General features: G+C 32.6%; 1 protein-coding gene across 1 annotated transcript; it reads right to left on the bottom strand.

Moving 5' to 3' along the window:
- Positions 1-2821: 2821 nt before the first annotated feature.
- LOC143079860 (monomeric sarcosine oxidase-like) lies at positions 2822-12963 on the bottom strand. Its single transcript, XM_076255495.1, has 9 exons — positions 12797-12963; positions 9868-9937; positions 9063-9119; positions 7998-8129; positions 7237-7450; positions 5725-5891; positions 5161-5347; positions 4598-4731; positions 2822-3330 (listed from the first exon to the last, which is right to left on the bottom strand). Exons 1-9 carry the CDS (start codon positions 12888-12890, stop codon positions 3150-3152), a joined length of 1236 nt encoding a protein of 411 aa, XP_076111610.1. The 5' UTR covers positions 12891-12963; the 3' UTR covers positions 2822-3149.
- Positions 12964-14311: the final 1348 nt, after the last annotated feature.

A 14311-nucleotide genomic window follows, 5' to 3' on the forward strand; every position in this document is an offset into this window, starting at 1 on the left:
AATTTGTCGTTGGTTTCTAGTTTAAAGAAAAACAATGACTATGACTATGTGCTTACAGCACTTCCTATGGCACAAACAAAAAAGTAACCCATGTACACAAAAAAATATTTACATGATCCTTGAGTGATCCTGTGAACCTCCATTATGATATCCAAGTTCAAACTGTTCAAGACCGAGAACATCTATTAAATTAAACAATAGATATAAATGAAAGTAATATTTTGCACAGTTTGTATAACGCTGGTCCATTTTTTCGCTTCTGTATACATTTACTGGTACATGTATATATAACCTATGCAAGCGACGGGTTCGAGAGGTTGTAGAGAATGTATAACTCTTTGCATAGCAAAAAAAAAAAAAAAAACAATCGTGTTTCCGAAGATTAAATGATTTTTTTAGCATTAAATCGTCAACCAGAAAATTGCATTCTTCCAATCGTCAGGTTCAATTGACTATTTAGAATAACCGCCTTTTAAGAATCCTGGATCCGCCCACTGACCTAAGATATTATAAGACAATTCAATCAGTACAAAAGTGTAAACAGGTTATAAAATGTCAGAGAAACACATGACCTTTTGCAATGCTAGGATCAGATATCAACATATTATATAGCCTTGCATGTGCATATGTACAATGTATATACATACGGTATCAGGTTTGAAATGCATGTTTTTGCGGCTGTAAACACACCGGCCGTAATGCATATTACACTGCAGCGGAGTAATATAGTTTTACTTGAGGACAAAGAAAAAAGAAGTTAACACGGTTCATACTAATATCGCTGCATTATCTAGGGCAAGATTTCTTTTTTGTTTTTGTGATTTATTGACTTTCACGAATTCGAAAAATCGTGGTGCTTTGCTGGGTGACCTCTATCAGGATCGGTCAAATCCAAAAAAATGAACGCCAAGGATGTTTTCAAAAGTACCGAAACATGCGAAGAGTTATATATAAACAAACAACAAAAGGATATTAAAGTTATACCCAAATTCATCTGAGGTAAACTTTTCCTGAGAAAGTAAGAACCTTGTTTGCCATGTTCTGTCGCTATCAATTGACCTACATAATCATGTAGCATATTTTAAACAATGGATGACTATTAAAATGTCTACGGCGTTATCGACAAAGCAACAACTGGATCGGTTATGTAATGCATATTGTTCCACTGTTTATACATATTGATAGTTTAACTATCCCACGTGTCATTGAACAAATCTTCTTATTACCTAAAAAGAGTATTTTACTGTTTTATTAATATTTCTATATTATTTGCTATTTTTGTGCCATTTTTTGTTCCATGGTCGATTGCACTGGAAATTATCGTTTTATTGCACCTATGTGCAGCCTATTGCACTGACCTGTTATGACCTCTTATTCTGAAAACTGATTAATTGAAAGGTATTCATGTTGTCCAATCAAATTGGGTCTTTTAAACATTTTTGGGTTTATTGTTTCATGTATGTTTTATTGAATTTCTAAAGTATTGGTTGTACATGTATGCTCCTTACACATTATAATTAATAACAGTTGTTACGTGCATGTGTTTTATTTCTAAGAATTGGTAGAACTGACTCAGTATGCATTAGGTAATAAAACAGTTATTGAATGTGTAACAGTGCAATAGATCAAAATATAGTTCCTTCGGTATGAAGATCAGCTCATTGTTCTATTGCCCTCAGCCGTTGGCTTCAGTTAATAGAACAATGAGCTGATCTTCATACTTCGGGAAATATATTTTGATCTATTGCATAGTTACATATTAAATAACTATATAATATTCCATTCTGAGGATCATATTCCACTCTGAAATGTCGGCATTACATCGTGCGATGTTACGCGCGGTTATTGTACATAACGTTTTTAATTGCTTATTCTTCTTAAAATAGCGATAGAAAAAATCATTATCATGTTCAGATTTATTTATACGATCAAACAAAATGTCTATTAATTTACTTTTGATCCGTACTGTTGATCAATGTGTATGTCGTGTTTAGTCTAAAAACCGAGACACAGGAATTCATGTGTGTTGTTTCTTTAATATTGTAGATCTGGTGGGTGTATAATGATGGAACCCAGTCAGAAAAGTTTCGATTGTTAATAGAAAGAACATTAGCTATATCATGAATGTATCTGAATGTGAAATTAAATCTGGCTTCTTTGATCTTTTTTGCAAGAGTCTGAAGACACTCTGAATCATTCGAAAATAAGATGATTTCGGCAAGGAGAGGCGCACAGTTTGTTCGCATAGGAAAGCCGACAATTTGTTGAAAAAGTCTACCTCCATGTTTAACAAGCATATTGTCAATTGTCTTCTGCATACTCATCACTTGTTTCTCTGTGTAGCATGTTTACCTTTTTGTTCCACAGAATATGCCGTACTGTAACCCTCCCCAACAAAATTTATAGCGTATTCTACCATTTTTTTGTTGATGTTTTTCGACGATTTGTCAATTTCACATGGGGAATGGTTGTATACAGGATTGAACAAAATCTAAAGTAGAACCATTTTCAGAGAAGGATCGCGATTGAAATATATATAGAAGTTGTTTTTTTATTCAGAGTCAACACATGATTAATACCACTACGCGAGTAAACATATTCAAAGTATATTCGAAGATCCTCTTTTACTACGGACACATCTGTTTGTCAATCGAATGGACAATTCTTTCGTCTAACATGCAGATGAGCCGTTGTTTAAATAAAATGTATAAATATTTATGCTCGGTATGACCGTAAGTTACACTTAATTGTCATGTTATAAACATTTACGTCTTCATAACGAAATATATGTTGTAGATGTATCAAATAATTGTAAGAAAGATTGAATTCTTAAACTGTCTTGACAGTTTGTTGTAATTCGGTTGGATACACATGATATACATTTACATATTCATTTATAACTACAAAGACAATTATCGTTGGTATGTTTACATTTTAGTTTATAGCTTTATTGATATTAGAATGTTCAGTTAGTCTTATATGGTTATGCCGTTAATGCTTTTACAATTGTGGAATGCATTATTCACTAATTTCAAAAAGTTATTGAACCTTCTTTCTTGTATACTTTTATTCAAATTATTGTTTAGAAAAAATAAAAATTATAAAGTCCAACTATATTTCATTATTCATCGAATACACAGTTCAAACTATTACAGTTTCGAAGCTGAGCTCTGCTTCGTCGGAACTTTTCCTCCAGTGCCCATGTATAAAGTTGGTGTCCAGTCAGGGTTTGTGATCGCTTCTCTGTCTATATTAAACTGTGAAATATCATACATGGTTTTGCCATCTATTGCCATTTCACTGAGTATTTTTCCTAAAAGACTGGCAAATCTGAAAACAAATATATCAAATAATATGAAGTGTACACTTTCCATAGGTTTCGTCCATATCACGTAGGCAATTAAATAAACGAAAGAAAAATGGCACACAAATTACAAAAACATATTGGACAGTACAGTAACAACATCAATCATCAACTATTGACTTCCTTCAAAACAAACTGTACACATACAACAACAAAACAATAACAAAAAGCACGGATGATTCAGATAAACTGGCACTAGCGCAAAATGTTATACTAGTAAGTTTTTGTTTTATTTTCATGTGCAGAAACCTCATCCTATTTGGGGATATGTAGTAAGAGTAAAAGCAAAATTAAAAAAAAAACAAAAATCACAGTTGGTGACCTTCTGCTGTTGTCTTCTCTATGGTCTGGTTGTTGTCTCTTTGACACATTTCCCATTTCCATTCTCAATTTTATATATATATATATATATATATATATATATATATATATATATATATATATATATATATATATGGATACATCTGTTGTAGAGTTGTCACTGACTCAGACGTACTTATAAATATAATTATTTTCTGTGACTGTATATTACATTAATTTGTAGGATCCTTTACTATAGGTAATTTAGCTGATATGTAACAATAACATCTTCATGCCTTATATATCATGTACTGTAGTACGCCGCTAGATTAAAAAACTGACGAGGAAAGGTAACACACGGCCAGCGAAAGCTCTTTTTTTGAGAGCCCAGGTAGTCGTGTGGTCTAGCGGGACGGCTGCAGTGCAGGCGATTTGGTGTCACGATATCACAGTAGCATGGGTTCGAATCCCGGCGAGGGAAGAACCAAAAATTTGCGAAAGCAAATTGACAGATCTAACATTGTTGCGTTGATGTTTAGACGAGTTATATATGTATATATATATATACAAGGATGATATGTTTAGTTTTCACTATTATGGTGTTTACTGTTGTCCTTTCCTACAGTCTTGTGGTATTTGTGCTATTGAGTAAATACAAATTTTTGTATAGTCTTTCTTCAATTTATTAGATGATTATTGTATGCTGACGGCCAATCATCATGGGAGACCATCATGTGACTTTGTGGGGCTTGTTTCATTTATCTTTCGTAATATTCTTGATATTAATATTACATCGCAGTATCTTTTTTTTTAATTCGCTATGTGATGTTAATATGACGAAAAATAATGAATGATTTTTTTTTCCCGCATAAATGGCCCTATTTTTTCTACTTATTCTAATAATTCTACATAATTACATAGTATACCACGTACTTAAACGCATGACCAGCTCCACAGCAGACGATCACATTATCCCATCCATTCTTAGAACAATCATCCACAACAAAATGACGGTCCGGTGTCATTGTGTAGAGACATGTCTTAGTGTACATTATAGGTCCTAAGGACTAACAAAATTTATTCATTCGTAAAGAGGAGGGGGGAAAAATAAAATATACATTAAATATAAATAGATTCTTATTTTCGAGTCTTAAATATACATGATTGCATGTACTTATTATACATGTACAATGTGTAATACGATTTTTTTAGAACATACTGTGCGATAGCTATTTCAAACGTCTAATCTTTTGATTAACAATAAATTTTGGATGTCTTTCTGTATTTTTTTTCTTCTGTCGTTTGTCTGGTGTTTTTTTCTTTCTTTTCTAATGGCCTTATCAGATTTGTCTTTACTGTCCTTTTGGTCTCTTGTGGTGAGTTGTCTCATTGACAATATTACCACATCTTCTTTTTTATAGTATTATTTTTTTTCATTCGATAAAAGGATAGAAATCAAGTGTTTAACGGTTTGTCTGATATATAAACAATATTACCCTTGGTATTGTTCTCTCCAGATGTTTTATACAAGCTTGTTCTCTTGTCTTGTCTGGTTCATAATTCCGTGTGTCAACGGAAACAACTGGACCACCAGCGTCTATCCCAATTTTGCTACCTGAATTACCATGCATTGGCATCCCATAAAAGTCGTATTTAGCGGAGTGATAAATCCATATCGGGTACCTTCAAATAAATGAGAAATAAAGGATGAAAGGATATAAATGGCACAGATTGTGCCCAAGTTAAGATACACAGAACATAAATTGGGAGCAAAATTTTAAAGATATCAAACAAAAGGATAAATTTCACATGTATGGAATTTTTTTGTAAGTAAAGTATTCAGCAATTGTTGTTTAATCTACAATAAGAACTTAACTAACGTATATACTTTATAATGTTTATTCGTACTGGGTACATGTACCTCGTATACTACATTGACTACGCTCTGAAATCATACGGATACAGTATAACCAGTCCACATAAAGACCAATAGATTGCAGTGCGATCTCGGAATATTAAATGTTTTCTTATATTCAAAATTGATTATAATTTCAACCTACTTTGCCTTTGTAAAATCTTTTACGTTTGGTGTAGCAAAATATGTGACTTGTTCTTGCGTAACATAAACTGGTATATGGACACCAATAGATCCAAGAACATGGTTTATCCAAGCACCAGCAGTGACTATTAGACGACGACACTGAAATATTCCTTTTGGGGTATGTACCTGGAAAGGATAAGTGATATATTTGACAAATGATCTAATCCAATGCGCAATACACAACACAAGACGACTTGCTTTATTTCTATTTGTTTTTCTATAATCAAATATTATAAGATAAAAATGTTCACCATGACTATGTAAAGTAGAAACTTACATGTATCTTTACATATTTGCCCTATATTTATATGTTTATTGGGGCTCGCGGGACTAAATCATTTTTTTTTCCTAATATAAGATTTCGCTATTTTTTTTTTTATAATTGAACTCTATCATATCCTTAATAGAAGAATGAAATAAAAAAAATGGGGTCACCGTTCATTTAAGCTCACAATCTGCCACCGAAAGAAGCATACATTTTTGTTAAAGTCCTTTTTTTTCTGTTGAACTAATAGGAGAAATAGAGCTAATATCGAAACAAAAAAAAAAGAACTAAATTACAGAAATCGCTAAAATTTTACAAATATTTAGTTTATGTACAGCTTATTTGAAAACAATAATAAAAAGTATAGGTCACCGATGAGTTAAAAAAGCTATTTCAATTTTAAAGCCAAAAAATGGCATTTTTGCACCAAAGGAAGATAATTTGGAGCTTTTTTTAATGATATAAACATTTTAATAGTCATCCGGGCCAAACCGAATCGATTTTTTTGGTTGAATTTTGTACCATGTCATAAAGTTATATCTAATAGTGTAATAGATCAAATTTATAATGCAAGTAAAAACAAATGTTTAATTTTTGGCCGAAATTTTTGTACCCGCGAGCCTCCTTAAATTGTCAAATATATGTCATCAATATGATTTTCGTTTCCTTCTTAAACAAAATGTCCGAATGCTTCTAATGAGTCCAAAAAGTTCGTATATTTTAATAAAATATGAATAACTACTGATTATTAAAAATTATTTTTACAAACAAGTATGTTTTTTGATACATTGAAACATTTTCTTTAAAGTAAACATCTATTTTTGGTTTTCAATTCCGCTTCTTATATTTTAAACGGACTTAAACTGAGTTTAATTGTTATTACTGTTGCCTTTATTTAAACTGAGTTGCACCTAAAATGGGATAAAGATACTTCTCTTATACATGTATATAGTAAAGACGCTGAGACTTATTGGACCAATTAGATTTTGAAACAAAAATAATTAGTTGGTTCTCCTACCGAATTGTATGATTCAGTAGATTGACGTTATCTTATTCATGCTGCATTAACGCAAATATCTCAACAATACAATTACTTGATCAGAAGGATAAAACATTAGCAACCCCTCCCCCTAAAACCAATAACATTTAATTATATTTTTTATTAAGACAACTCGCTTACTGCAAATGTTATCATCATCAACATACCAGTACTCTTCCATTAGGTAACTTTTCAATTTTCTGGACAGGACAGTGTTCTAAAATAGATGCGCCATTGGCTCTAGCAAGTTGAACATGAACAGAGTTTGCAAGAGCTGCATCTACGAGTCCAGCTATTGGTTGATAAATTGTGTCGTAAGTATCATCTATTTCAAACTGTGGAAATTTAGCTCTGAGCTGGCTTCCCGTTAGTCTTTCAAAACTGACAAAATATAGATTAAATAGATATGCTTAAAGAAATCTCATCATACAGCAATTTTTTGTCTCAGACACTTGGTTATTTGATTGTATTTGTTACTTGGAGTTTAACACCACTTTCAGCACTGTTGTGTTATTTCTTTGCGTTGGTCGTCAGTTTATTTAGGTGGAGGAAGCTTGTCCGAACCACCGACCTTCAGTGGAACATTGATAATTCTAACCTTTTGATATTAGAATCGAGCAAAACTGCGACCGTCAGGATTCGAACTCACTAAATCAATGCGCAGAGTCTAGAGATACAGTTATTCATTTCTTAGAATCGACCATCAAGCTTCCGAGAAAATCAATACATGTATTTGGTAGTGTCTCTGCGGCAAGGTTCTTTGTCTTCTTTTATATGATGATAACAACGGACACGTTTATGTAACTAAGGTCTCAAAAGTAAGGTTAAAGGTTCGATACTCTCTCCAAATACGCACACTTGAGTTATTCGCATATTTAAATAAAAAAAAAACAATATAATAATTACTTGTTTAAACGTTAAAAAATACCTGATATTATTTTCGGCCATTGCTTTAGCATAAGCGTCGATGACGTGAGACATTTCGTCTTTCCTGGTAAATTGCACTCCTCCTGTATTGTAGACTAACTGTAGACCGGCTTCCTTCTCTACTGCTTCCCATCTTTGTAAATTAAAATTAAGTAGGTAAATGAATCGAGAAAAGATTGACACCCCCTCCCCCTTCCCCCCCCAAAAAAAAACACAACACCGTGGTTTTCTTCTATACACATCGCGTCTTGAAATTAATGGTCCAGACTTTATTTTTTTTGTTTACTCATCAACCGTGCTGTTGAGTGAAAATTTTCTATCAAATTGCCATGATATACGAGTGTCTTGATAGGGGTTTTAGAATATAGAATAACGGATCATTACTACAGAAAGCTGGGCCAAAAGATATACAATAGCGAAAACAAAAGAATAGTGCAGAGGCTAAAAGAGAGAAATAATGAGATAATAATCGAGGGGGTGTGAATAGCGGGACCAAAAGAATTGAGAAATACTAACCTTAAAATATTTAAAAATAAAAACAAAATTCATGATAAATATAAAAACAAATGTTACTTTTATGAAGAAAAAAAATATAACCCGATGGAACAACGACAGTTACTACGTTAAGGACCCAAATCCTGACCCTCCTTTGGGTCATCAAACAAACCGTTGTTTATCAATATACACTAAAAAGAAATAGAATGTACTCCATTTTCCTTTTTGACAGCTCATGGAACGATCAATTAACTTCCCTTATGTTTTTTTTCTTTAAATATTTTGATCCCGAATTTGATGGAGGAAAAAAATGCTGAGCAAGTAGATAACAAACAAAATTATTATGAATGCAAATTCACCCCCCCCCCCCCCCCCGCGCCCCCCCCCCTTCTACGTTTTACTGTTAAATATTGGAAAAAAATAGCCTCATTGATCGCATCAAAAAACTAAATAAATGTGTGACTAAGAACCCCAGCCCCCTCTCACTTTGAAGTTAAACGGTTGCTCCATTACTTATATTAACATGCACGTCTATTTTGCGCATACCAATTGTTGGTTATAAAGTACTTACGCTTTGTAGGTATCTGGTGTAAGTTTAGTATATCTGTTATCGTGGTAAGCTAATCGTCTGTAAATAAAGATAATGAAAAATCACGAATTTTTACATTGCGCATCACTGTTGCAAACTAAACAAATTGATGATAAATAACATTTTGGTTTGCGTTTTCCTAATGAAATTACATGTTAACCAGGGAAAGCGTTATATAAGTATTTTTACGCACCACTTGTATAAAAGATTTTGATTTACTTTTCAAAAGTATACTCAAGATCTAAGACACTCACAAATCAAACTATATGACAATTACACTCTGTGAATATTAGTTCAAGATGGATTTCATTAACAATGTCAGAGTTCTTATCTAATATGATGAAAGTATATTTAATTTTCCTTTTTTTGAGGCAATTCAAATGCCTAGTAAAACAGTTATCGGTTGAATATTAGTTTTAATAAAAAGAGTGTGCTTACAATATTTCATATGGCACACAAAAAAACCCAACAAAGAACAAAAAACTAGAGCATTCAATTAAATGAAAAACTAGTGAAGTTGCTGGTTGCCATACTTTGTTTTAGCTTTAATAATCAGTTCGGAAATTTTCCCTCTATATATTTTCTTTTTCTCATTTTATCTTTCTGTGACCGTTTATGGTTCAATATACGGAATGGAGTTTGCTAATTGTTGATAGCCGTACAAAAACCTATGGTGACTTATATTTACATGTATTCTTCGGTCTCAGGTATAATATTGTTATCTCATTAACAATCATATCACATCTTCATACATTTATAATGGAAACCTTCACAATAAAATATTTACATGATCCTTGAGTGATCCTGTGAACCTCCATTATGATGTCCAAGTTCAAACTGTTCAAGACCGAGAACACCTATTAAAATCATACAATAGATATACATTATAGAAATATTTAGCACAGTTTTAAGTACGAAGGTCCAAGGTCGCTGCTGTATATATTTACTGGTATATGTAATCTATGCCAGTGGCAAATCCAAGAGGTTGATGAGGGCGTATTCCCCCTCTGCATCGCCAAAATAGGCTCATGTTTCGAACCATTTATGGAATCTTTTTAGCGTTAAAACCATCAGCATAAAAAATTGCATCCCTCCAGTCAGCAGTTTTTATAGACTTTTTCTAGAATTACACCCTTTTAAAAAGTATGCATCCACCCCATGATCTATAATTAGACAAGTAGATAACATCAATCGGGTACACATCAATCGTCCAATAGGTTTGTTGTAAACACGGCATTAACAGTGATAGAAAAAAAAAACATGACCTTGTGAAATGCCAATATACAGGTATCCACATTTTGAGGACCCATGTATGGGCATATGTATATACACATCATATTTCATATTGACATGCATGTTTTTTGACTGTAAACATATTGGCCCTAATGGATATTATACCGTAGTGGAGTAACATAGTTTTGCTGGAGACAAAAGGAAATATATATTTACTATGATAACTGGGCTTACACGGTTCATACAAATATCTATGCATTGTCAGCTGGGATAAGATATTCCCGAATTCGTGGTGCACAAAACCATGGGCGAATCACCTCTATTACACTATAAGTTTAATCCGTCTAAAGTGATTTGTTTGGTTTGCCTTCAACAGGGTCGCTCTACTAAAAGCCGAGGATATACATGTACCGAAACACGCATAGATGTTATACCCAATTTCATCTGAGGTAAACTTTTCCTGCGGGAGATAGAACATTGCTCGCCATCACCTGAACTAGCGTATAAATTAAAAACTATGACTGATTATCAAAATATTAACGTCATAATCGCCAAACAACAACTACATTGCCTTATTTGGTTATGTGTAACGTAGTATTGTACATCAATAACAAAAAAAATTTAAACATATTCTAAAAGGGATTGCTTATATAGAAGTTTCTTGTCAAAAAGAAAGAGACACAATGAAAGAAACATTTTTTTATCCAGATGACAATAGCTGCTAATATGGTCCGATACCACCATTGTCGTCCCTTGATTTTCGTACAAATATAGTCCCTAGTGTTGACAGTGGGTTACTTGCCATTAATTTTCATACCCCTTCCCAATTTATTTCTCCATGTTTAATGCCTCAAATTGCAAGTAGGGGGGGTAAAATTACACTGTAAAAAAATTTGGGTCCAGAATTTTAAAGGAAAGTAGTGATTTGGTCCAGCTGAAAAAAGGTTTAAAATTACCACTTCGGAAGCTGTCAAAAGATTTCAAGACGCCCTAAACATAAAATTGTCCATATTTTGAGTTAGAGACGATAAAGTTTTCTATAATTTTGATATAATTTGTCCCAAAAGTAGTACAACACACTGTAAACATTTCTTTGAGAAAGCGCAGGTGGGATTTTTTTATTTTCATTTATGTTCTAAAAGAAATGCACTACGAAATAATTGTGGTCTCGGACCATATGACTCTCGTGTCCAAATAAAAACAAGAACCAAATTGCATGCTTTTTTATTTTATATTTACCCCTTATACATGTTATACTAAGTGCTTATTTTTTTTCCAAATTTAACATCAATTGATATCAATACCAGTTGAAAACACAGATGTTGAACATTATTCTGTTATCTCTGGACACCTACTCCCCGTTGTGAAATCGTTTTTCGAAAAATGGGCCAGTAAAAAAAAACTTTATTTAATGAATGGCTATTATCTATTTTGAATTTATTGAACCATAAATTAACTAATTTTTGACTCTTCACATTGAATAATCCGCGAAGCGGATTATGTAAAATGTGAAGAGTCAAAAATTAGTTTTATGGTTCAATAAAATCAAAATAAATTATTGCCATTCATTATAAATAAATTTGTATCAAAAATGAGGCTTAAAGAACTTTTTTATATTATTTATATTAACAATAACAACGTACACACATGTTGGCGTATGAATACACAACGTCAGAGTGGGCGTGTCGCCATCAAAATTGACAACATTGAAAATAAAACTAATAATTTTAACCAATCAGAAAACAGTAAATACACAAAATTTATTTATAATACTACAATAGATATGTCCTTTCAATAATTTTGACCGACATGACGGATTGACATTTTTACTGTCAGTAACAAAATGGGAGCATTTTTTGACACAGAAGAATTGTATCCTTGCACCATACATATCTACACCTATCTCACCCTCTGTAGTTAACTTGTTACAAGGGTTCATTTTAATGTGGCTATCTTTAATCCCGCTTCAATTGTTTGCACTTATCCTAAGTCAGGAATCGGATGTTCAGTGGTTATCGTCTTTATGTGGTTCATAAGAGTTTCTCGTTTTTATACACATTAGACCGTTGGGTTTCGCGTCTTCAGGAATGGTTATACTAGTTGTTTTTTTTTTTTGTTTTTTTTTTAATTTGTTTTTTTTTATTGGGGGTGTGGGCTTTATAGCTTACTGTTCGGTGTGAGCCAATGCTCCGTGTTGAATGCCGTACCTTGACCTATACTGGTTTACTTTTATAATGTGTTATTTGGATGGAGAGTTGTCGCATTGGCACGCATACCACATCGTCTTATATCTATTAATTAAAGTAATAATTCGTGGTAACGTCAATTTCTAACGCAAATGATTGCATATACTATGAGATAAGAACATGCTTATCTGTACAGCATACACTGGTATATGCATAGTGTGATATGCATGCATATACTTAATGAATGTTTTAAGTGTCTATCACTTGAAATTGAATTGAAAATATATAGAAACGTACCTATACCGGCTTTTTTCGAGAGCCAATATAATGTCCCACTACCAACTCCACCACAGCCGACAACAATGTACTCAAAATACCTTCTACCCTCCATATAATATTCTTTCTATAATTTACTTACAGACCTCACGAGATAAATAAACCTGACATACTTATTTTAAGATAAAATTGTCAAGGCTAAATAATAATATACCTGTACAAAACCATTCGTTCGTGTCAATGAATATACTGAATTATAATGAAAATACACTAGATAAAAATAGATAATGTAGGACACCAGATTGTATGCACACTGTTTGTATTTGTTAGAATCTACGTTATTGAATTGGAAAAAATGTCTCAATGGTACTAACTTTTCAGAATTTAAACTTTTTAAAACAAAACTTTTATTAATCCTAAACACTAAGAAAACGTAATTTTGAAGAACCTTTTTCCAAAAAAAAGTTATTTTTGAACTGAAAAATTGAAAATCATTTCATTTACAGTTGGAATGAACGTCCTTTTTGACTTGAAGTACTTGCTTATCTAATATTAATTTTCAATATTTTTTACTTATTTTTTTGGATGTCACAAACTTACTTATTGGGTTCAATTTTTTTTTTTTTTTTTTTTTTTTTTTTTTTTTACAGCAATTAACAATTTTAACAACAGGCTGTGTTGTAAGGTTTTCCGTTTTGAAAGCATTTCTGGTTTAGCACCATACTTTAATTCAAATAAAACAATTAAAATGAGAGGATTTAAAAAAAGAGGTGCAATTAACCCTTTCCCTTTTAAAAGGCTTACTATTTTAATTGGGTTCGTGTTGTATATAGTTTTGTAAGGACTTATCTGTCCTTTCGTTATCTTTCTCTTTGAATTAAAAGTTTTGAATATCACATTGGCATCTTGACCAGTTACATGATAAAAATAACATCTGAACCCTCACTCTTGATTTTAAAGTGTTTGTTGATCAAACCTTGACGTGGACACTTCTGTATTTGTTGTATCATTTTTTTAAAGTTCAACTTGGTAATAATTAGAACATGTAGAATAACACAGAAGTTGTTCACTTTTTGTTATTGAATTAGAGGTTCACCATCTTTGAATAAACAGAGATATATTTTAATGAGACAGCAGGCCCACAATAATAAAAAACTGACATCCTAAGGTAAATAATTGACATGCGGCTATATAATGTCACGTTTAAAATTGCCTCAAATATGTAGAGAAACGTGAATCTAAAGCCCTGGTCACAACGAACCCACCACACATTTATGCAGCGCCACGACATGAAAATTGGTCAAATCGTGGGTAATTCGTGATCATCGTACGACAGTCACACGATATTTTGAGCATCGTGGTGCTGTCGTGTGTCGAAAATTAGACATGCACCTTTTTTGCTCTACGATTTTTTGTCGTGTCACTGTCTTGTGGCTGTCGTGATAGTGTCTTACCACTGTCGTGTGACTGTCGTGCGATAAACACATTGTCGTGAGTACCAATAGTCCAGCAGCTAAGTCCAATATTTTGGGACAA

The sequence above is a fragment of the Mytilus galloprovincialis genome, chromosome 6 (assembly GCF_965363235.1).
Source record: "Mytilus galloprovincialis chromosome 6, xbMytGall1.hap1.1, whole genome shotgun sequence".
NCBI classification, from domain to species: domain Eukaryota; kingdom Metazoa; phylum Mollusca; class Bivalvia; order Mytilida; family Mytilidae; genus Mytilus; species Mytilus galloprovincialis.